Source organism: Dipodomys spectabilis, unplaced genomic scaffold, assembly GCF_019054845.1.
Source record: "Dipodomys spectabilis isolate Male_0828 unplaced genomic scaffold, ASM1905484v1 ptg000115l, whole genome shotgun sequence".
Lineage (NCBI taxonomy): Eukaryota > Metazoa > Chordata > Mammalia > Rodentia > Heteromyidae > Dipodomys > Dipodomys spectabilis.
In genome coordinates this window covers 10,616,934-10,643,428 of record NW_024870792.1, presented here as the reverse complement: position 1 = coordinate 10,643,428, position 26,495 = coordinate 10,616,934, and the positions used below count along the sequence as shown (strand labels likewise).

General features: G+C 34.5%; 1 protein-coding gene across 1 annotated transcript in view; it reads left to right on the top strand.

Moving 5' to 3' along the window:
* The window catches only part of Znf804a (zinc finger protein 804A), a 235,288-nt gene that overhangs the window by 156,305 nt on the left and 52,488 nt on the right, over positions 1-26,495 (top strand). Inside the window, exon 2 of the mRNA XM_042688356.1 lies at positions 22,070-22,213. Coding sequence (XP_042544290.1) covers positions 22,070-22,213 — 144 coding nt within the window. The remainder of the gene's footprint in view (positions 1-22,069; positions 22,214-26,495) is intronic.

Sequence of the window (26,495 nt, the reverse complement as noted above, 5' to 3'; positions counted from 1 at the left end):
ATTTGGTTCCTACCCTTAAAATATCCTATGCCTTGCACAAAAGTGATTATCTTAACACATGGTCTTGTATCTAACCTATATTATTTTACCTATTTTTTACCTATATAATTTTACCTATTTAGGCAACACAGACAGCTTCTTCCCCATGGTGCAATCTCCCCTGTTCCCTAAAGCTACCCCTGACTGATTTACACAGATCTCATTACAAACTACATGCTACAGTCTGTGCTGCAAACTCATGCTCAATTTTATGTAGTTCCATGGCTTTTTATGTTTAATTCAGCCCTTTGCCTGTGTCCAGGCTTCCATTAACATGGACTGATTGCACATGGACGCTGCAGATTACCCAGAATTCTGATCACTTTTCATCCTATTTCACAATAAGTCTTGAAGCATACAGACTTTTATATTAATATTCATATATTAGTACATCCCAACTGAACTCCTCAATAACTGCATCATTGTCTTTTAGCATTTAAAATTATAATGGCAAAAATCAGGGGAGGAAAACATATGTAAGTGACTCAAAAATAAATTCAGAGAGTTAACTACATTTAACAAGGTCTCGTGTGCCCTGAAGGAGGTGGCACCTGGTTTGAAGAGGGTAATTACCATGTCCAAATAATTGCCTATTTGGAACTTCCGTGACTGCAAGGTCATGGAACCATAAGTTTGCTTTCTTCCAGACAAGGTGCCAGCAACCTCTTTAAATAAACAGCCGGGTCTTTTTAAGATCTATGTAAAAAATACTGCAGATTTGAAGTGTGTGCCCTACTTTCTGGCTTCTGGATAAACTGTTCTGACCAAACTAACTCAGTTCTGTCAAGGCTTCATTCATCCTACTGTAGATCTTCAACTCATTGGAGGTTCCATGGGAGAACATATCCAATCTGTGAAGACCTGCAGTAGCAGTAGTATCTTGTCTTCACACAGCTAATTACCTTCCCCAGAACATTCTTAATTTCTCTCTGGGTGACAAGATTGCTTTCACCACTGCCTTGTTCCTTCAGACCAGAGTTTCTTACCTCACTTCTGAATCCAACAGCAACCTGGAGGATGATCTATTAATTTGCTACTTTCTATATTTCTTTCTCCTTTTCCTATTTTGACATACCATTTGAAATCATGTCTTATTTCAGTGCAGATGAGCTTCCTTTGTGTTTCCCCCCCCAAATATATACTATTTCTATGTTTCATTGACCCAGCAATACAACAGCATACATACTAGTTTATACAAATTATTTTTCAATCAGTTAAAAAAGAGAAAGAAATATGTTATCATATGTTTTTGGGTTATTTGCACATAATCTTTTTTTTTTTTTTGCTATTTTTGGGGCCTGCTTGAACTCTGGGCTGGGGCGCTGTCCCTCAGCTCTTCAGCTCAAGGCTACTGCTCTACCACTTGAGCCACAGAACCACTTCTGGTTTTTTCTGCTTATGTGGTGCTGAGGAATCGAACCCAGGGCCTCATGCATCAAGGCAAGCACTCTACCACTGAGCCACCTTCCCAGCCCTATTTGCATATAGTCTTTATTGATGCTTTTGTGTATGGATGGAAGGGGGTTAAGATACTATCTACCACCACTAGTTTTCATCCTGAAGAACTTTATTAGTATATTTTCTGTAATGATTTACTTCCAGTGCTTTTTCTAGGTTATGATTATTTGAGAATACATTAAATTTTCCTTTATTTTTGACAGACAATTTTACTAGGTATAATATACTTTTTAGAGTTATTTTCCCTTGTTATTTTTCTCTTTTTATTTCAAAAATTTGAAGATGATAGCTTATACTTTGTGTAGCTACTGATTTTGATAAGCAGATCAACTATTGAAGTATTAAGGATAACTTTCAAGAATTTCTCTTTGTGTTTTGTAACAAAATATCCATATTTGAGTCTGTTTTTCTTTAGTCTATTTGGCATTGTTTCAGATTCTTGAATGCATATATTCATATTTTGCCTTGTAAAATTTGGCAAATGTTATGCCATTATTTCTTTAAATATATTTTAGCTCTCTTTTCTTCTATTGCTATGTCATGTGTATGTTAGTGAATTTACAAATACATTATGAATTAGTTGGCATGTACTCACTCTGTTTGCCTTTTCAACAGCCTATTAAAACTTTTAGTCTCAGTAGAACACTCTTTATCTTTGCATTCCTCTGGGTTGGCCTAGCTATCTCAGCTTTGAAACTGTTCTCTAACTTAGATCTCTGAAATCTATTCAAGTCAAAACCAAAAATCAACTATCTGTTATGAATCAAGCTTAGAAGTGAGCATTTGGAAAGCAAACCTAAAGAATAAACCGTTCTTTCCTTAACAAGCTAACAGGGTAGAACACCCAGGAAGGTGGACATAATGCATCAAGATACAGAGAAGAGAGAAATAATCCACTTAATTCAGGAAGGCATAGAAACAAATCAGAGAATAATGAAAAAAAGATGGCATTCAGAGGAACCCTAAAGTATAAGCACACTCTAATGGAAGCAGATGTTTGGTGGGAGAACACATAAGGCATGCTTACAATATATCTTCACTTATAACATCATGTTAATTCTTAGGTACTGTTTGTTACTAAGACTAAGGAATTAATTTCAGCAGGTAAGGATTTCATTTTAAAAACCAACCATAAGTTAATATGAAATATCAAAGAAGAGGATATACATAAAAGTCTTAAACTAACACATATTTTATGTTTGCTTTTTAATAAATGAGATCTGTGGCCACATAGCATTTCATAGTCTACAATTACAAATTAGCCTAATATCCTAAGAACATTCTACGTAACACATTTTGCCCCTATGGACAATGATGATACACAGATGAAGGTGGATTGTTGTGGTAGTAAGTCTTCAGTGAGAAAATTAAATTGGGAAGATACTGATTGTAAATGAAGTTATGTTGATAATGAAAGTAGAATAGATTTTCATTGTATAAGTAGTAGAAAACTATTGTACATTATAAAGTAGAAAAAAGTTGAATAGTCAACAATTGATTTAAATCTTTTCTCTCACATTCCTTCTGAAACTTGAAAGAACTACTAAATCTTTCTGGCCTTCTTTCCTAACCTATAAATTAGAAATAATCATGCTTTTTTGTTGCTGTTGTTGGTCATGGGGCCTGAACTCTGGACCTGGGTGCTGTCCCTCAACATTTCAGCTCAAGGCTAGAGCTTTAGCACTTGAGCCACAGCACCCACTTCTGACTTTGTCTGCTTATGTGGTGCTGAGGAATCAAACCCAGGGCCTCATGCATGCAAGGCAAGCACTCTACCACTGAGCCACCTTCCAAGCCCCCTAGAAATAAAAATTCTTATTTTACAGTTTGTGTAAGGAATATATTATGTATGATTGGGATAATGCATGAACAGTTGCAATTACTCCTGAAAATAAATGCATGAAATAAAAATGAAATGTCTCTGGGGAAAAGAGTTTGTATTATATAGCTTTCTGTCACTACACCCAGTGCCTGACATAGTCAGTTTATAAAGAGAGAATATTTGCTTTGGCTCACAATTTTGAAGTTTTCAGTTCAAAATCAAGTGGCCCCATTACTTTGTGCCCTGTGTGGTAAAGAAGCAAACTATGGAAGGTGCATATAGTAGAGCAAAACCACCTACCACACAGCCAGGGAACAAAACAGAAAGAGAAGTATAGGGTGCTATAATCCCCTTTTAGAGAATCCTCCAATCACCTGACAACCTCTTACTAGTCTACACATTGTGTTGGGGTGTGTGTGTGTGTGTGTGGCTGGTTGTGAGGCTTTAACTCAGGGCCTATGCCTGTCTCTGAGATTTTTCACTCAAGGTTAGCACTCTACCACCGAGTCACAGCTCCTCTTCAGGTTTCCTGGTGGTTAATTGTACAGAAGAATCTCATTGACTTTCCTGGCTGGGCTGGCTTTAAACCATAATCCTCAATCTTAGCCTCCTGAGTAGGTAGGCTTGCAGATGTGAGCCATTGATGCCTTTTATGATTTCCACTTATCTCAGAAGCACACAGCTGGTAACCATTCCTTTAACTCTTGGGACTATGCAGGGACATTTCAGAATCATTCTATAGAGAGATTAAGGAAAGACAATGAATTACAGTGCAGCAAAGTCTTTCCTCTTGATGCCTGTTAGTGAAGACAAGAAGTTTCTTAAACAGAGGCAGTGAAATAAGACTGAAATCCATCAATGTTCCCAAATCTGGAGGTGTGGCTCATTTTCAGACTGTGTCTAGAAATGGCTACATCTGCCAGAAGGTGAAATTAATGCTTTAGAGAGACAATAATAAGAGCATTGAGTTACAATGGAGCTATAGGATTAAAATGATGAATGAACATTAGCTCCATGGAACATTAAAAGTGGAGTACTTCAAGTCAGATTTGATAAGTTCATCCTTTGTAAGTTATTTAATAATAAATATGGCACATAATCAGAAATATATCGTATAGAATTTCTATATGTCTTGGGGAAATGATCATATATCATTTTTTTCCAATACAGCCAGACTAAGTTAAACAATGGCTTTTATATGTTATACTCAATGCCTTTGCATTTTTCTCTCCATTTTTATCTTGTATGTCTCTTGCCTAATATTTGATATCCTAATAATATAAAACTGCTTTTATTCCCTGGTATTATCAAATGTTCATATAGATAGATAGATAGATAGATAGATAGATAGATAGATAGATAGATAGATAGATAGATAGATAGATAGATAGATAGATAGATAGATAGATAGATAGATAGATAGATTGTGTGTGTGTGTGGTGTGTTTTCTTGCTGGAAACGTGGTCAAATATTGCTTTTCCTAGGTAATCATTACAGATTCTTCAAATCTCAGCTCAGTTGTCACTATCTCAAGAATTCCCTTATCTTCAATGTGATGCATTGCAGTATATCCTAGATCTTTACTGTAGTGTATATGTTGCTACTAATATTTTTGTGACTATCTCAATAGCTACTATTTTCCTCTATGTAAGCAATATGTCTTATATAGTATGGAACTTAGTTAAGCAGTGATCTATGCACAGAATAGGAAGGATATCTCTCTTTTGGATAGTTTGGTTCTCAAATCTAGGCATTATATTTAGTCTTAATTTGATGGAGTCTAATGGTTGATATGGATACATGAGATAAGGTTTTTATTTCAAAAGTTTTATTCAAATTTGCACTTTTATTGACAAAAATCTTTGTATATATTTTTCAGATGCTTATTTTTAACTCTTTGCTCATGATAGCTTGATATTTTAAAATTCAGAATTAAAATCACATGTGGCGTAAATTAAATATATATTTATGTAGTGATACAGTTATACAGTTATAGTGGGATAAGGTTTGCATGATAATCTCCTTTGTCAATGTTCAAAAACTGACTATAGAATTATCATCTTTATTATGTTATTCAAATTAGCACTTTCATAATTTGACACATTTTTGACTGAATTTATGAAGTAAACAATACAAAGATCAATGCAAACCTAAAGTAACACTCCCCTAAAACACAAGTGTAGCACTAAAGACAAATTCCTATCAACATCTCTTAAACATTTATACAATTTAAATAAGTTAGGGATTGCCATGTCTATACATGCCACTAAATAAATTTTGATTATCACTTAACGAGCGTTACAGAAACTTGTTGCTGTAAAATGTAGTGCCATTAATATAAGATCTTAGTGATTAATATATAACAATCTGGATGCTTTACTAAATTAGATATGCTCAGATTAATAAATATTTTTAATCTAAAATTCCTTTCTTCTTCCTGCCTTCCTTCCTTCCTTCTTTCCTTCTTCCTTTCCTTCCTTCCTTCCTTCCTTTCCATTCTACGGCTTGAAGTCAGGGCCTGGGCACTCTCTAGCACTTTCCCACTTGAGCTAAAGCTCCATATCTGGGCTTTGGGTGATTAATTGGAGATAACAGCCTCCTGCCCATGAACACTTTGAACAATGATAATCAGATCTCAGCCTCCTGAGGAGCTGTCATTTCAGATGTAACCTACTGGTACCTAGCTATAGTATATTTCTTAAAGTTAAATATTAATCCATAGAGGAAAAGTTGTATTTTAAAAAATAATAACATAATTCACTGACTCACAGCTGTTTTTTTTTTTGGGGGGGGGTCCGGTCGTGGGGCCTGAACTCTGGGCCTGGGTGCTGTCCCTCAGCTCTTCAGCTCGAAGCTAGCACTCTACCACTTGAGCTACAGTGCCACTTCCCGGCTTTTGTTTTTCTTTTTGCTCATGTGGTGCTGAGGAATTGAACCCAAGGCCTCATGCATGGAAGGCAAGCGCTCTACCACTGAGCCACCTTCCCAGCCCTCACAGCTGTTTTATAGAACAGAGAACCTAAGAATAGACTGGCCTATCTTTCAAAAAAAATTATAACACAGAATAAATTTGGCAATAATAACAGAAGATATAGGGTCCAGAATTGAATATATACTTATGTAATAAATTTATAATATAATTATTTAATGGCATGCTTAATAACAGGAAATAGTTTTATGAGAACAATGTACAATTAAGTGCAAATATTGCTGTGTGGAATTTTGGGGCTTTTGAGATTTTGCATTTTCAAATAATTATCACTTACCAATTTTAATGACATTTATTTTTTAATTGACTGACCTCAGTGAGGAATTTTTTTGTACTTTTTTATTGTAAAAATGATGTACAAAGGGGTTACAGTTACATGAACAAGGTAATGCATACATATCCTATTGAGCATTGTTGCCTCCTCCTTTGTTTTCCCCCTACCATCCCTTCCCTCCCACCTCCACAACGACCCCTTCCCCCTCCACAGAAGTTGTCAAGTTCATTTTCAACATAGTGTTTTATACATCTCATTGATACAATGGGTCAACCTGTATACTTATTTAAGGATTTTGTTTTTTCCCTTCTCCCTAAGAAAATGTGGTATATGTATGCAATGGAATTCTATGCCTCCATCAGAAAGAATGACATTGCCCCGTTTGCTAGGAAATGGAAAATATTATAATAAGTGAAGTAAGCCAGGTCCAAAAGAACATAGATCCCATGGTTTCCCTTATTTGCAATAACTAGTACATGTGTAGGACAAGCAGAAAAGGAAAATCCATGTACATATGACCCTATAAAATGATGTTAAGTGAAATGAACCCCAGGATAGGGACACAAATATCTTTGTTCTTTCTTGCTATTGTTTCTAATGTACTTATAATGTATAATTTATAATGTGATTTTTTTTGTTGCTTTGTATGTTCCTCCCCCACAGTATAACCCCTATTTTCACTGTATTTGATGTCGGTGCCCTGCATCTTGTATATATACTTCTCAATGAGAAATTATAACCAGCCTTTCAGATGCTACTTAGGAGTCCCAGGAAAGCAAAGCTACATGTGTTTCCCAGTTGATCATTTACCTGAATAAAAATCTTCCTACTATGAAGATTGACTAAATAAAACTGAAAAATGTTGTTTGTCTGAACTATGAATTGACTTTGATTTTATGATTGGTAAGAGCTAGTGAGTTTTAGTTATTTTTCTGTTTTTGTCTGCATAAATTAGTTGAGAATTGAATTTTTGTTTACAATATTCAGTTAAACACATACTTGAAGCTGAATTAAAAATGATATTCTAAACTAGTAGCATCATGTATAATTGATTCACATATCAAAATCTAGGTGTTCTTTGTGCCCTCCAATATCATATAATAATACTTTTGTATAGCTAAAGAAATGCAAGCCAAAATACTTATTCTTTTATTTATGAAAAGAAATGTAGCATCCAACTCTCTTCTTGAAGCACACATGCACACATGTATATACAACACACACACACTCACACACACACCCCTACCCTACAAAAATAAATGAGGGAATTTTTTTCTCACTAGTTTCTTTTTTTTTCTTTATTTTTTTTATTGTGAAAATACCTTACAGAGGGGTTACAATTACATGGGGAAGATAATGAGTACATTTATCCTACTTTCTAGTGTTCTGAGTTGCTATGTTCAACTTCTTGCCTTTGATATCCAACAGCTCTTATTCTTTGCATTTGTAATTACTCCAACTTAGACTCTATCTTTAACATAAAATCATTTCCTGGCCATGCATGTATCTTGTTGCATTCTATTGCAAGTCAAAAAAAAATCAAGAAGAGATTTTAGCATAAATGCTATGGGTGAACAACTGAAAAGTCAAAATGAGTTTTGCCATTTCATGGAAGTGGATTTAGTTTTCTGAGTTTCTGTATTTTTGTTATTTTTACCTCAGTGAATTTCTCTATTTCCCTGTAAACTTAGCCCTCTAATCATATTAGTGTGATTCCTCAGCCATCCTTCTATCTGCTTTGATTTATCCATATGTTTTATTAACACAATCAAGAGGAATATAAATGAAAGCTTTTAACTTCTTCAAATGAAATAAATTCATTTCTGATTTTGTCTCTATCTACCACTTCAGAAATGCTAGGGAAAGAGTGGAGATGGGCAACATTTCCAATTCCCCACAAGAGAGCATTGTGTCCTTAAATAAAAGACCATTATTAAACAGAATTACAATGACATATTTAAAAATTATATATTCACACTACATTTTTACTAGAATTACAGCTAAAATTTATAAATGCTTTTAATCCCCATAGTGTTTCTATTATCTAATCAATGTCATAATTATTTATGATAAATTCTATTCGTGAATGAATTTTTAACTACTCATAATGGTTAGGTAAAACTGCATCACTGATATGTTTCTTGGCCTTAATGTAGTCTTAATTGAGCCATTTGGATAACCTTATATGAATGCTACTACAAGTGGATCTTCTTCAAATAGTCTAGCTGACCAGACAAAACATATTTAAATTAAAATAGAATAAAGTATTTTGTCAATATCATATTTAAAATAGAATTGTTTAACAGTCTTAACTAAAGACACATAATTCTCAATTTTTTTGTTTCTTTCCAAATCTGTGTTTAGAATCCGTCTTTGTGCTGTTTGTTTACTGAGAAGTTTTGTTTTGTTTGTCTTTGTTTGTCCATTATTGACTTGTTTTAACTGAGAGCAGGGTCAGGGATCAGAGAGGTCAATGGGAATCCAATGTATGGTTGAAGACTTTAAGCAAGTTCTCCTTCTTTTCCCTTCCTTGTCTTGTTTTCCTGATACTCAGAGTGAAGCTAATAATATTCACTCCAGGGTTAATACTGTGGTGACCGAGACAGTTTGAGTGCAGTGCTCATTTATAGCAATCAATGAATATATTGATATGCCCTTCCCTTCCTCCTTCTGTCTTCTCAAACTTTAGTTCTAAGTTCTTCAAGTTTAAATGCTTCACTTTTCCAAATATCCGTGTTTTTTTTTGATATCTGAAACATATGATTATTTCCAAATGGGCTTTCCCTGCTGTGCTAACAATGTATCAAACGCAGAGACTATCACTTCCATTTTGAGTTCAAGACAAAGCAGAATTAACCAGACGCAGAACCTGCTGGCACTAATGGGAAGAACAGCAGGTCTCCATATATTGTTCCTCTTATTACAATGTAGGGCTGCATGACAATCTCTACAGGTATTTGGGGGTGCTCAGTGATGTGACACCTATAGTGTCATACTTGTTTTTTGAGAAAATATTTTCTACAAATGCATAACGGTAAAAGCTTTGAGAACTATTATTTTACCTTATTTTGGTCTCAGCAAGATAGTTTCACTTTGTAGCTAGGAAATGAAACAAAAAATAGTCCATTCATCCTAGGAAGTAGGCTAACTAGTCTCAAATTAATTTCAATCTATCTCGCACTTTTTCAGATTTATAGTTGTGATATATCTATATTGGATATTTAGAGTAGGTGTTTTCATCTACTATTTTCATGTAATTTTCAGTGATAGAAGATAGACAGCCAGACATACGTATATACTCCCACAAGGCTTGCTTACTAGGCTGCTGCTCTACCACTTGAACCATGCCGCCAGCTTACTTTTGCTGGTAACTTTGGAAATGGAATCTCATGGACTTTTCTTTCTGAGCTGACTGTAAACCATGATCTTCTAGAGCTCAGCCTTTTGAGTATGTAGGACTATAATTGTGAACATTCCTCTCAAGTGATTTGTTTGATCTATATATTTAGCTTCCTAAATTTCACCCTCAGAAATACAATATTAGAAAATATTCTTTCTCATTCAATCCAAAAGTATTCAGAATACCATGTGTGGTGTGTGTGTGTGTGTGTGTGTGTATGCTGGTAGTGAGGCTTGAACTCAGGGCCTGCTCGCAGTCCCTGAGCATTTTTGGCTCAACATTAGAGCTCTACCACTTGAACCACAGCTCTACTTCCAACATTTTGCTGGTTAATAGGAGATAAGAATCTCACAAAGACTTTCCTGCATGGGCTGGCATTCAGCTGCCATCTTCAGACCTTAGCTCCTAGGTAGCTAGGATTATAGGTGTGAGTACTGGTGCCAGGTATCAGAATACAATTTTGGTCTCCAAATAGTCCATGCTGAATTGCAATGTAAGCTATTCTAGATTAGAGGGAGTATGGCTAGCTCCTTTATGAAGGTGAAAATATGGATAAAATAACCTTAGAACACTTTGCTTTTAAAAATATAGTTAAGCAAAAGATCTGGAATTTTAATCTGTCTTACATTCTAATGAAAATATCTAATAAGTTAATATGCTGGAAAGAATAACAATTGGCCAACAAAAAGGTAATACAATTAAATTCAATTACATCTAAATAAAAGCTAGAAAATATTAAGTCACTCAAATCTAGGCCTAGGAAAAGCAAGCCTTGATTTTAATATAAAGATGAAAATTATACCTTTACCAAGGTAGTCTCTAGAATTAAGTAGCTACTAGCTCACATTTAGTAGTTGGAATAATATATCAGCTATCTTACCTATCAGTCACTCACAATTGTGAAAATAATTGTCCTCATAATTCAATTGTCTCATGCCTCTCTGTTTTCACAGTTTCCATACCTCTCATTATGTCTTCACTGAGAGAGTCTTGTTCATTAATGATATCACTTTTGTATACCTGAAAACTATGGCCTTACTAGTCTTTTGTAGTCTTTACTCAATTTCTGTTTTATTCCTTGTTATAGAAAAGAAATCTATTGACCATCCAAAAAAAGAAAGAAAGAAAGAAAGAAAGAAAAGAAATCTAGAAGAGAATATGGAATTTGATCAAATTTGGTCTAATTTAAGTTTATGATTTTTCATATATGATTAAATTTTATGGAATATAAAACCTACTTCACCTTTCTTTCATCTATTTTATCCACTCAATGAATTTGTCATAGTTTATTAAAGTCTCATGATTCTTTCCACAGTAACTATTTGACTATATTCCCAGCTTTCAATAGGCCAAATTGGCTTTGGACTCAAGCAAATTAATCTCTGTTTCTATATTTTTCTTAATATGCTTTTCTCTTCAGAGTTTGAGAGGATGTTTTACAAATACAATATACAGTCTATGAGAACTTGATTTTTAACATTATTTTTCTTTTTGTTAGTACAAAAGCAATAACTTAGTTTTCACATATGTCAAAGCTGAGATCAGCTTTGTATTTTAGCTTCCTATTCACTGTAGTCTTCTACCAGTGTTTCCTGATCTCTCAGGTAAAGCTCTTTAAATCACATTGTTAGAATAAGCCATTTGAGCAACTTGTCATAGTCTCCATTTCTAAGAGAACTCAAAGTTCACCAGTTAACCCTATTCAATGGCTACAACTGCAAATGTAACAAATATGCACTAAATTGTTATACCTTTCAGAGAAAGCAATTGCTGCCTATAAATTTAAGAAATTTCCACAATGAAGTATAGTGCACCTCCCTGGGACCTAATAAGATTTTTCACTTTGGGGATTCTATAAGACATTACCTATATAAACTAGAAATACAACACAAAATCAAGTAGTGTGCAGCTTTAGAAAATTTAGTATATGTTTTCCTAACTACTTTGGAAGGATCAGACCCATTTAAACCATGCTTATGTACAGGGACATCACAAGCTAATATTAAAGCTTAGCCAACTGAGTAATTTCAAACAATTCTGTTTCAACATCGAGTCAAGTCTTCTAGCATATTTATGACTGGTTTAAATTAATTATATAATATGTACTATTGGTAGGCTAGGACTTCTGTACATTAAAAAATTAAAAAATGAATTAAACATGTCTCTAAAGAGGCCTTGCTTGATGATAAATATATGCAAGTGAAATGTACAAGTTTCTACCTTGACAAGGAAAGTTTTGAAAACTATGCACAGTTTGGAAGGTTAAGATTTATGCTATTTTACCAAAAAAATCATCATCAGCTAAACAATAATAGCGGAGTAATTAAAGCCTAGAGACTGTCCTGTTGCCTCAACATATTTTGCAAGAACCCTTCTGTGCTCAGGACTGTGAGTATTAAAAGTTCACTGTTGCACTGTACTTAACTGAGCACATGGGAGATGTATTGACATACAATAGTCAGTAAATACCTTCTTAATATTCAGTGTCTTACCTTTAAAGATGATGATTTTCATTTTTGGGGTCTTGTGTGTGTGGTTGTGATTTAAGTGGGGATTAAATTCAGGGCCTGGTTGCTGTCTATAAGCTTTCTTGCATAAGGTGGGTATCTACCACTTGAGCCCTACCTCCACTTCCAACTTTTGGTTGGTTATTTGGAGCTAAGAATCTCATGAACTTTACTGCTGGGCTGATTTCCAACTCTTGTCCTTAGATGGAAGCCTCCTGAGTAGCTGGTACCTGGCTCTATAACACAGTTATTGGTTTTTCTTTGTTTTTGTTTGTTTTGTCAGTCGTGGGGCTTGAACTCAGGGCCTGGGCACTGCCCTTGAGCTCTTCAGCTCCAGATTAGCACTCTACCACTTGAGCCACAGTGCCACTTTTGGTTTTCTGGTGGTTTATTGGAGATGAGTCTCATGGACTTTCTTTCCCCGGGCTGGCTTTGAACCATGATCCTCAGATCTCAGCTTCCTGAGTAGAGAGGATTATAGGGGTGAGCCACTGGCACTCAGCTATGAAATAATTTTTAAAGAACTTAAATATTGTAATTCCTTCAAAAGGCAAAGGCAAAGTTCAACAAAATAAACATCAGGAAGCAGGTATTTGAAAAAGTTACAGCAGAGTCATGGGGAAAGGACTAGGCCAATTTAATAGGAGAAGAGGAGAAGAATGCAGTCAAGAATTCAATGTAGGGGCTGGGAAGGTGGCTCAGTGGTAGAGTGCTTGCCTTGCAAGACTGAGGTCCTGGGTTCGATTCCTCAGCACCAAATAAGCAAAAAGAAAAAAACCGGAAGTGGCACTGTGGCCCAAGTGGTAGAGTGCTAGCTGAGCTGAAGAGCTGAGGGACAGTGCCCAGGCCCAGAGTTCAGGCCCCACGACCGGACCGCCCCCCCCAAAAAAAGAATTCAATGTATATTCTACAACATTAAGAAAACTGAGGGAAAGGATGGATAGGGAAAGGATGGGTAAGAATGGGATAACATTAAGTTTAATCATGTTCATGAATTTCTTTGTTAAATTTCAATTCCTCTGCACAACTACTTAAAGGTAAATGGAGACCTAAAATGATCATTAATATCTTCAACTGCAAAAAGGGGGATATTTAAATGCATATTATTTATGTTTTTCTGTTCAATGCATTTATACATGAAAATATTATTTTCTTTTCTTATTGTGAAAATACCGTACAGAGGGGTTACAATTACATGGGCAAGGTAATGAGTACATTTCTTATCAAGCATTGTTACCTCTTCCTTTGTTTCCCCTTCCCATCCCTTCCCATTTCCCACCCCCAACCCCGCCCCCCCCCATTCCTTTTCACACACCCCGGCCAGAGTTGTAATGTTTGTTTTTCGACATAAGGATTTGAACATCTCATTGCTGCAATGGGTCCACCTGTATTCCTATTTAAATGATTTGTTTTTTTCCCTTCCCCTCCACAAATTATACCAACACCAAATACAATGAAAGCAGGGGTTATACCATTGGGGAGGGACATACAAAGCAACAAAGAAATCACCTTATAAATATGTTAGAAACAATCACAAGAAAGAAAAAAACATTTGAATACTTATCTTGAGGTTCATTTAGCCTAACATCAACTTATCTGACCTTTTCTGCTTGTCTCAGACATATACTAGTTATTGCAAATAAGGGAAACCATGGGACCTATGTTTTATTGGCCTGGCTTACTTTAGTTAATATAATTTTTCCAAGTCTTTCCATTTCCTAACAAATAGGGCAATGTCATTCTTTCTGATGGAGGCATAGAATTCCATTGTGTATATATACCACATTTTCTTGATCCATTCATCTATTGATGGGCATCTAGGTTGGTTTCATATTTTCGCTATGGTAAATAATGCTGCAATAAACATGGTTCTGCTAGTAGCTTTAGTAGGGTCTTGTTTGTGATCATTTGGGTAAATGCCCCAACATGGGATTTCTGGGTCATAGGGGAGTTCTATGTGGAGTCTTTTGAGGAACCTCCATATTACTTTCCAAAGTGGTTGAACAAGTTTACACTCCCACCAACAATGCAGTAAGGTTCCCTTCTGTACACATCCCCTCCAGTATCTGTTGTAATTAGAGTTCTTGATTATAGCCATTCTAATTGGGGTGAGGTGGTATCTCAATGTTGTTTTGATTTGCATTTCTTTTAAGGCTAGAGAGGTTGAACATTTCATGTGTCTATTGGCAATCATTCTTTCCTTTTCAGAGAAGTTTCTCTTTAAGTCTTTAGCCCACTTATTTATTGGGTAGTTGTTTCTTTGAGGATTTGTTGGAGGATTGAAACTATTATTTTCTGACCCAATTCTTAGTTTTCTTTCCATATTCTTCTAAATGCATTTTGTGACTTATGCTCAGGCCGTTGAGATAATAGAATTTGGACTTTCAGAAGAAAATAACATTCATGTTAAGTCAATAGCAGAGACTTTTATTCCAGAAGTGGTTGTTCATTTGCCTTGTGTGCAAAGTATGCCAGATGAAGACTAGCATGAGGACAAAGAATCTATTTCTTTTTAGAGTTCTTCTGACATTTAGAATATAGCATTTTCCCTCACATTAATTTTTTTTTGGTTCTACCACTATGTAACACAACTCCATTTAATTCTGACATTAACTGTCTGGTGTTACTTTGAGACCCACACACTAAGAGCTTCATCTGAAAGAGTGTCCCACTTCAAATGCCAACCTTAAGTTCAAGGCACCTGTACTTATGACAATTATCTGAAATTTGTGGGCTCCTTTAACCTTCTCAGGTTTGATAATTTGCTAGAATAGGTCAAGAACTCAGAAAACAATTCACTTGCTATTACCAGCTTATTGTAAGGGTATAACTCAGGAAAAGACCAGATGTGAGAATTCTACAGGACTAAGCATGGGAAGTGTTGGCGAACTCCCAAGCCCTCTGTAGTTATTGCATTCTGTTATAGAGGATTCATTATGTAGATGCGAATGACTGTCTCATTGGCTGGAAATTGTGTCAATTTCAGGATCCCATGTCTCCTCAGAGTTGTGTTTGAAATATCAGCCCTCTAATTACACTTGGGTCCATCCATATATCAACCTTTATCCTGAAGTTATTAATTAATGGCATCTTCTAGATGATCTCTTGTTGTTATTACAGTTTTAGTATTCTAAAACTCAAACATGATCCATTAGTGTTTCACTCTTGAATACATATTCCCTTTTTTAATAATAAATTTGCTCTTTATTAATTTATTTTTGTTATTTTAAAATATATGCACAAAGAATTTTCAATTCATCATTTGCATGGAGGACCTTTCTTTTTTAGAAAATTATTATCTTTAGTTGGTTCTAAAAGAAAAGAAAAAAAAGTAAGAATGTAAAGATTTAAAGTATTTTTCTTCTTGAAGAATGACAAGGAGGGCATAAGAAATAAATATGTATTTTTTTCAGATATCTGCAAGAAGAGAATGAATGTTTCATGAAAACATCTGTTATAAGAGCATCCTAAGAAGAATAATTAATAAGTCCAAATATCAAAGTGAATATATAGTTAAGAAAGTTTCAGAAATGTTAATGATTTTAAATTGTTTAAGTTTTAAGGAAATAATAGAAGTGGTGACATATGTTGACAGGAGCTAGGTAAACTTGGACAGATATGCCTTTTAAGGATATTTTAAATGATACTGAATCTAAGTAATGCCATCTTGGCCTTGTAATAGAAGATGGGGATTTTCTGAGAACTCTAGAGGTTATAGAAATCTTTCTTTGGTTGCAAATATGTCCTGAGTTGTTGTGCTCTAGGAAGCTCATGCGTCCTCTAGATTGCCCTTGTTATTCCCCTGGATAGGTTGTTCTGCCTGTGTATAGCACTTTTATGAGGATTAAGTATTCTCATTTAGCTTGCTTTGTGTAATACTTTTGTTGGGTTTTGTTGCCCCACCCAAAGATGTGGTTTTTGTCTTTAAAAGCTTGATTGTGGGCTGCAGGTCTTTGAGACAAGAGTCCATCTGTAGATGCCAGCTCTCCAATGAAGACTCCCAGTTCCACATCTCAAAATGTGGCTTCTCTGTTTCTCTCCATACATTATTCTAACAATGGTGAGGTATTATTGTATTCAAACTAAGAGATAATATTATCTTCAATTAAGCCATTAAGTGTGGTATGTTCACATGATATTCTTAGAAAATGTCCAAAATGTAGGTTCTTAATCCAGCTTTCATTGAAAGTCAAGTTCAGACTTCAAGCTTCAATGCAGAGAATATATTTGGGGAATAATTCCAGGGCACACAAAGTTTGGGAGGAGTAGAACAAGAAAGAAAACCTAGTTTATTGTTATATTGTTTGCCACTATTGCAAGTAGGCTGTGTTCCATCTCCCTAGAGTACTCAGAAGGGTCTTAGAAATCCCTACATGGGAAGTTTCTGCTTGAGACCAAAAGAGAAAGAAATTATGCTTCCACTCTTACCTACCATAATGGTCATATGATTGTAGCCTTAAGTGCTTAAAACTCCAGTTTTGTGCACATATAAGAGAAACTATATTATGAGTTAAAGAAGAATCTGGTTACAAAGAGAAAACTTCCTCATTCTTGGGATGTGGAAAATAGAGGTGGTTGTCCAAAGTAACTAGAAACGGTCTCATATTCTACCACTTAAGTAATGAGTGGAATTAAGTTAACACAGAGAACACACACTTCTGCACAGGAATTTCCAAATGAATGTCTGAATATTCTCATAGAAGAAAACAGTTTTGGCACAGATTCTATGATTCATGTCTTAGACACACATGTATTGTAATTTATCCTATATATAAACTACAAACAAAGATGCATTTATTCTTGGTGGAGAAATAAGAGAGAATAAGAAAATTATTTTCACTAGCATTTTAAGTGTAAATTATATTCCAACATTCCTTTTCAACACATAGAATACATATTAACAGTGCAGTTTTAACTGCTTTAAATAGACTATTCCTTCCATAAATACTAGGATATGATATATATTCAAAAGTCCTGTTTAGCAATGTTAATTTGTGTGTGGAATAATTTGAGTTTTGCTCTAAAAGAGTTGCTCAAATAGTTAGGTACTTCAAATTCCAACATTGGTTCAACATTTAACATTTTAATAATATTATGTATCTGACCATGCCAACATCTGGTTATATTTTTATATATTTTCTTTAAAAATATATTTAATAACTAAAATATATAAGCAATTTCTTGTAGAACATGTCGTTTCAAGCTATGTATACAAGATGGAATAGCTATATCAAGCTAATTTTCATGTGTGCTACTTCACATGTAATATTTATTATGATGAGAACAGCCAAAATTTATTCTTAAACAACCATGGCATTCCATTACAGCTCCCCATTGGAGCTGATCTGGTTTGTTCGTTTCGTTTTTCTACTTTTTCTTTCCTCTCCTTCTCCCATGGCTCTGTTTTCTGGTTGTGCTAAGTGTATTTGAGGGCCTGCTGGTCTTTGAGACGAGTCCACCTGCAACCTTCCACTCTCCCAATTTGACCTCTCAAAATGTGGCTTCTCTGTTTTCTCATAACTGAATTCCTGTAGAACACTATAACTTGCCATGTTGTATGACAGATGTTTTGAACTTATTCTCCCTGTCTAACAGAAATTTAAAATTTTTTGAGCAGCATCTCTCTAGCCATTACTTGACCACTCTTTGTCCCTGGAAACTTCTACGTTCACATTTCCCGTATAAGGGAAATGGTACAATATTTAGCCTTTGGTGTCTAATTCATTTTACTTAAAATAATGTCTTTTAGTTTCATCTATGTTGTCACAAATTATGGGATTTGTTTCTGATTAAAATCAAATAACATCTCATTGTATATGCATATATGTGTGTTTGTATTGTGTGTCAATTTTCTTTATCCATTCATTAACAGATGGACACTTACTTTGATTCTATGTATTGCTTTTTGTGAATAGTACAGCTATGAACATACAAGCATGTGTATGCCTTTGTCTTACTATTTTAATTTCCCTTTAATATATAGCCAGTAGTGGAATTGCTGTATCATATGATAGTTCTATTTCAGTTTATAAAGAAATTTCCACATTCATTTCCATAAGGCCTCTACTAATTTATATTCCTGTGAAAAGTATATGAGCTCTAATTTCTCCACATCATCTCAAGAATTTGCAAGTTTCTTTCTTACTTTTGTTTGCCGTTTTTGATAATAGCAATTCTATGCTGGATGTAGGTCATATCTCATTGTGTTTTTGTATTACATTTTTGTGATTATTATTCATACTCAAATTTTTATCATTGTTGGCAACTTGTGTTCTTATGTTACTCTCCCCCCACATTAGAATTATTTGTTTGTTTTTTTTAATTATCCTTATGTCTTACTATATACAAAAAATCAAGTCAAAATGAATCAAGGATGTAAATTTAAAACCTGAATGTATAGAATTAGTGAAAAACAACAATGGGAAATAAGGCTTTATAATTGGATAGGAAAGGATATTTTAGATTCAGTAAGTATGTTCTAGCAAGAAAAGTAACACTAAACAAGCAGGATTTTACCAAAATGGGATTATATCAAATTAAGAAATTTATGTACAATGAAGGAAACAACATAGTTAAGTGACATATTACATAAAGGGAGAAAATATTTGACAACCTACTGGGCAAGGATTAACATGTAGAATATGTAAGAAATTCTATATATGATCTGGTAAAAGGTGTGTGTGTGTGTGTGTGTGTGTGTGTGTGTGTGTGTGTGTGTGTGTGTGTGTGTTTGATGCTTATTGAACTTGACCTTGTTCTTCACTTTCTACCATCAGAGTAAGAGAATGCTTGTAAAGCTGTGTTTTCAGATGGACATAGAATGGCAATAACTTTTTCAGATACAGGGGGAACATTTGAAGTTGAATATGCATGCACTTTATTTTCAACTTGTCCAAGTATATTAGTTTATGAAGTCTTATGCTATGTCCAATATGTGTAGAGACCTATTTCAATATCATCCACAATGAAGAAGGAGCCCTGAGGCTTAGCTAGAACCAGAGATGTAGAAAAATGTAGTTTCTGTAAAAAATAATTATAATCAACAATATGTATGAGTCTGGGTCTTTTTCCTTTGGCTTAGGACATACAGGCAATAGTAATCACACTGTTCTGTCAAGGTTTTCTCATGTTAAGTCTTGATTCCTTACTTTAAATCAAAGACAGATTCAAAAATGTTCCTATTATGCTACCTAGCATAAACCCATACTATGTTTCTTTTTATATCTTGTAATAGGGTAGAAACAGAAAGAGGAAGATAGAGCTGCACATAAATGATGAATTACAGACAATATTTTATTTTTGACACCAACATATAAGTTTATTGTCATATTTTCAAAACTTTTATATATGCCTGTAGGAAAGGATGGGAGATGGGAGAAGACAGGATACCATGAAACAAGTTTAACATTGAGATGATAATTACAGCTGAGTGGTATTATAGTATATGATAATGAAGCTTACTATACATTTCTCTCTTTTCTGTTTAAAATTTATTTAAATGCTGTACACCACGTTACCTGATTCAAGAATAGACTGCACACTTGTTCTCTATATCATGGAAGCAGTTACTTAACTTTCTGTGCTCTCGTATTCTTTCTTATAAATTGAGCAAGTGATTAGGATACGTATCGCTATCACTTTAATCAGTATTAACTAAGTTACCACACCAAAATTCTAAATAAATGTCTGATGCTATGTAAGTCTGATGCTATATAAGTAGTGAGTCAATGTTAACTGGTATCATTATTCTAAAGTTATGGTTTTTCTCTTCAAATTTAGACTAATGCTGATATTTATTTTAGAGAATGGAACTTACCTAATATCAGCTTATTCCACTAAAATTTCTGGCTTTTATATCAATGTAGGAAATAATTGTGTCTCCAGTGGAATATCAGCATGAAGAAGAAAAATACTTATACCTTAAGAGAAATAATCAAATATCTAGAAAAGAGAAAGTAAGATTTACTGTAATTGTAATTAATTGGAAAAATGAATGAATATATTAAGAAATTCCTTTTAGTTCAAAATTATTCTGAGAGCAAATTCAGAGTTGATTGCAATGCTATCTCTGTTGCACACAGTTAAGCCATGAAATTGTATTGGCTAATTTTTGTTTCATTTAAATTGTCAAGTCCTCAAAGTATTATTGATGATGATTGAGTATATAATGTTCAGCCAGCAATGTAGAGCTATATGACTCATTTTCCTGTTTTAAAACTAGTTGTTATATAATAGAATTAATAGAATAGAATAATGAGGAATTTTCACAAATCTGCTGAGAAATGGATAAATTAATTATTGAAAATGATGAAATCATGCACAAGCCTAATTTAAATGATTGTACCATTCATCATCTTTTTTCCTGCAGTTGAAAAACAATAAAACTTAACAATGAATAAATATCTTTAAGTGAAAAAATGACCTATGTATTTATAGATTATGACAAATAGTTGATTACTGTAAGGTATGAAACTCAAAATTGTGGTAAACTGTATCATGTGTTTATGCACATATATACAGTAAAATGACATCACATAAGTCACCCATTGAATCATTAATAAAAAATATTTAGATTTTATAGATACAAAGAAAATATTTGCCATCACCACACACAGGTTAGTATGATTTAATCTCTAAGTTCCAATAACTAAAATAGGGTCTTGTCTGATAAGAGCAGCACCTAAAGAGATATGAAATGGGTAATTTGTATCTAAGGAAACCTGAAAGACTTAGTCCAGAGCTTGCTATTTCATTATTGTTAAACAAAACTTACTGACAACTGACTATAAATTTCTTTTTATTTTTTTCAGGGACAAAGTTGAGAAATGGTCTCTATTGAGTCTAAGTGTGTTAATTTTCCAAAGTAGATGATATTTAAATGTCAAAGTAATTGACGTGCACTAATGAAATCTAGTTTCAATAGCTTTTTTTTGTGAGCCCAAACTCTGGGCTTGGGTGCTGTCCCTCAGCCCTTCAGCTCAAGGCTAGCACTCTACCACTTGAGTCACAGTGCCAATTCTGACTTTTTCTGCTTATGTGGTGCTGAGGAATCAATCCCAGAGCCTCATGCATTCAAGGCAAGCACTCTACCACTGAGCCACCTTCCCAGCCTAGTTTCAATAAAATTTTATAACAGTATGTAAGGAATCCAAGAAAAAGCTAAATTGAAATGTGTGCAATATAGCCTTCCTAAAAAAGGACACACTTTAACTGGTCCCAGTGGAAAAGCTTCTACTCTACACCACAGCCAAAAAACCACAGGTATTTTGATTCAAAATACCTTTTTGATTTTCACTTTTAATGCTGACATAGTTGTTTGAAGACTTCTATTTATTTCTGTGACTCGTTTTTCTGCTCCAGATTTCTGCTACTCTTTCCCTTTATTTTGGCTTCCTTTCTTAATACTTTATTTACCAGAACTCATATTTTTTTTTCATTTGGTGTCCTAGTATTTGCTTATATTTCTCTTCTTTTATATTCTAGTTCTAATTCCAATTATTATACAGAAGTTGACAACTGTCCAAATAAAGTAACTCAAGGGAAAGCTAATTGTATTCTTCGTTCAACTTATATATTCCAGGACTATGCTGAGAAGGAGAATAGCATAGCGAAAGCTCTAGAAGACTTGAAGGCTAATTTTTACTGTGAACTCTGTGACAAACAGTACTATAAGCATCAGGAATTTGACAACCACATTAACTCATATGATCATGCTCATAAACAGGTAAGAAAGAGACTTTCAGAATGCCTGGCTTTTCTGCATTTTGTGATATTGTAAGCATAATTTTTCTTTTATTTAAAATGTAAGATGTAATTTTGAGATGATGATTTGATATCATATAGTGAGAATCACTTTGAAATCACCAAAAGCAATGTTTGAAACAAATTACCAATAAAACAGTATCATTGAATTGTCTGTCCCATGAGCGTTAGTGTTCGGAAAGCAACATTCTACATGTGACGATCCTTTAAATGTCTTGAACTGTTTTAAGTTTCAAATATTTTATCCAACATTATAGTCATCTAATGTTAGTAAATTTTATTCACAATCATGTATTATTTAATGACAAGGAATATGTCTTGAAAAATGTGTCCTACAGCAATTTTCTCATTATGTGACTATTTTTAAAGTATTCTTACACAAGCAAGAAGGCACTGTCATTCTATATGTTATCAATCATTGACAAAACTACCATGTGGCTCATGACTTTAGTTCTTTCTGGAAAGAATTTTATTCTTAAATTGTCATAGAAATGTAAGTAAAAGGAATGCTCAAGATTTTACAGACTATTTATTAAGCAAAACTATAATAAGTGTATAAGTTTGTTTATTTAGTGATTGGTAGCTGGCAATAGGAATTGAATTTAGGGTTCTTACCTGCAAGGCAAGTGTTCTACTACTTGAATCATGTTGCCAGTCTTTTTCTTTTAGTTTGTTTTTCAGGTAGAGTCACATGACTGTGCTCTGGCTGGTGTTGGACCATAATCCTCCTATCTCTGTCTATCTATGAGTATCTGGAATTATATGTAGGCATTTGATTTAGAAATAGGGAATCATTAGCTTTGGCTTAGACTGTTCATTGATAGTTATGTGTTAATAAAACTCACATTGACTTTTTTTGTGTCCCAGTACTGAGACTTAAACTCAAGGCTTGTGTGCTGTACCTGAGCTTTTCCTGCTCAAGAATAGGTTTCTACCCCTTGAGCCACATCTCTACTTCTAGCTTGTTAATGCTTAATTGGAGACAAGAGTTTCATGTATTTTTCCTGCCCAAAGTGGCTTTGAACTTTGTTCCTCAGATCTCAAGCCTACTGAGCAGCAAGAATTACAGGCATGAGCTAGGAATGTCTGATCTCACATTGACACTGTATGTGCATATTCACTTAATAGTAGTGATAAAACTACAAGTGATTATAGATTCATTTGTAATATGCCTCAACCAATCTAACTTCATTCATTATTGTGCTCAAATACAACAGTTTTAGCAATTTTATTTATTTACATACTTACTTACATACTTGGTTACCTTTGGTCATAGTGTGGCTTGAATCCAAGGCCTCATGCTTGCTAGGTAGAAACTTTACCACTTTAGCCATGCTCTCCAATTCCTTTCTTGCCCTCGTTATTTTTGAGATAGGTCTCACCCCTGATAAAGAGCATTCTTAAACTTTGATTCAATGGTCTTTTACTCTCCTCCACCTGAAAATGTGTAGGGTTTTAAAGGCTTGGAAAGTGTTCTGATCTCTGAATTTGGTGTCAATACCTTCAGTATTTTCGTGTCACTTTTGAGTTCTAATAACCCACATGTTTGGTCTTTTAATTCTATACCAACATTCTCCTGTGCTTCCTTCTCTTTACACATCTTAATTTTTTCTCATGAAATTATATTTTGATGTTACTCTCTTTACCTAAATACTTTTTGCTTCTGATGCTTCTACCCTGCTAAGATGCCTTCTATTGCATTTTAATGGCTAATTTATTTTGCAGCTCAAGGGCTGTTTTGTTGTTGTTTTTCATTGCTTCCATCTATTTGTTATGTTTCTCTGTTAGAACATCCAAGTATTTCTGTGTTTTGCACAGGCCTATTGAGCTGTGTAAAAATCGCTGCTTTAATGTTCTTGTATATCTTTGTACATTGACTATTCTCTATAAGTAAAAAGTTTGAGAGCTCTTGATGCTTGTTCCCATGTGAAGTCATTTAGGCATTGGAAAATTAAGTATATACGCTCCTCCTTTCATAACCCTGATGTATACATACTTGACTTTTCAGAAATCCTAAGTAGGCTGTTAATTTTCTTTGAGCCTATAAACATGTGCGATTGTTTTAGCACTAGAAGGAAGTCCAAGATCACTTCTGTCCAATTGTCCAATAATCAGTTGGTTCGCTGTTCCACATTAACTTGAGGAAAACCTAGAAAATGAAGCCCCAACTCATAAGCCACATCCTTGTTAGGTAAGCACAAATGCTTCATCTGTAGTTACTTGGTTGTGGTCAGGCAGTACAAAATTTGATTTCTACCAGTACTAGGAAAAATTATGAAATTCCCACAGTGCCACATCATGTCACAAATGCCACCAATGTCACAAAACTGTGCCATATCATAGACCTATGGACTCAGTCTAGTACAACACAGGGTAGAACCAAGGCCCACATTGCTATGGGCTCCCTATTTGTGAAGAGAACTCAAAATGTAAGATCCATGTGAGAGGGCACTCTAATGTTGGCTTGACAGAATTACTAAAGACTATGGCCACTTTCCTCCACTTGACTCAGACCTAATACAAAGTCACTATCTCAAGGAACAGATTTGGGAATGGGAGCTCTTAAAACTAATTTTAGTGTTAGGTTTGGTCAGCATAACAGTTATTTCCAAGACAACGTCCTCTGCCTACTACCCATACTAGTAAGGGAAATCTTAGCTAATGGGATCTTAACTTCACACTATACATTTTAGTGTGTACAGTCAATTCTTTAAAAGATAGTTCTTTGGCTACCAAGGCTGACACTAAGTTGAATTATACTTGAGTTTCATCTGACAGTCCCAGGAAGACACCCAGGCCCATGATGCAATGGGTGATCTTATAGACTAAAGCTAAAGTGTGTATACCCAAGCAAGGTCTCAACATAAAGCTTGGTGTCCTCATTCTCCATCTATAAGCATTGGCTTGGAGATAAGCATGCTGCCAAGATGAAGGGAGAGCTGGTCCAATCATTCTTTTGATTGCTAAGACTGATGCTAACCTGGGTCACTCCAAAATCTCACACCCATAGAGACTTTCATAGAATAAGGAGTGGTGGTGCTGGACCAGTTTCAATCAAAGCCAGTCAAAATTTGACTCTGTTTCACCAGCATAGAGGCCTTTGCCTGTTCAAGTAGAGAACTTCTAGAGGCTCTGTGAGCTCTCTTCTCGGTGCAAGGGATTTTGCTTAATGCCTGTTTCTGGGTCTTCCTATTGTGGGTTTAACAATGTAATTAAAATGAAAATCCAGTTCTAGGTTCTTTGTTTTGGGTCCCAGTAAATGGAGTCTTGCTCTTCTATACTGTAAAGCTGAGGAAGGAGTTGGGGAAGTATTCCCTTCATTTCCTAGCTAATATTGTTCTAGCATTTCAGAGCACAAGTATTGTTCCAGTAAAGCTCAAAATAATGTAGGTTTAGTGACCCACATTCAATTTAACTTAGAATAATATATAGGAGTTGGAATAAAAAATTCATATAATAGTTAAATTTATTTTTCAAAACATACTGCATAATTTCATGTAAGAAGAAATGCAATGTTTTAACAATAAGTACATGTCTGTCTTTAAGGACAGTCACATTCTGTATCCAGTAGTCTGGTTTAATTATTGCACATTATATTTGGTTAATAAATAATTTGGTTTTGATATTATTGAATATGTATGCTTACTAGAAAATAGCAATATATATGAACATTATATGAGATAAAATTTAAGGACAAGAGCCTCTTCTTTTGTATGTTTTTTTATTATAAAAATTACTTACAGAGGGGTTACAGTTACATGAGTAAGGTAATGAGTACATTTCTTATTGAGCATTGTTGCCTCCTCCTTTGTTTTCCCCCTACCATTCCTTTCCTTCCACCTACCTAACTACACCCCGGCCCCAGGACCAAAATAGTTTGTTTTCAACATAGTGTTTTGTACATCTTATTGCTAAAATGGGTCAACCTGTATCTTTATCTAAGCATTTTGATCTTTCCCTTTCCTTTCTCAAATTAGAAAATTGTATATACAAGATGCAGGGCACCAACAGCAAATACAGTGAAAACAGGGATCATATCATGGGGAAGGAACATAGAAAGAAACAACAACAAAAAAACAAATGGTACATTATAAATCTGTTTGAAACAATAGCAAGAAAGAAAAAAGATATTTGTGTCCCTATCTTGGGGTTCATTTCCTTTAACATTATCTTTTACAATCAGATGTACATAGCTTTTGGAATTTTCTGCTGTGCTACACATGTACTAGTTATTGCAAATAAGG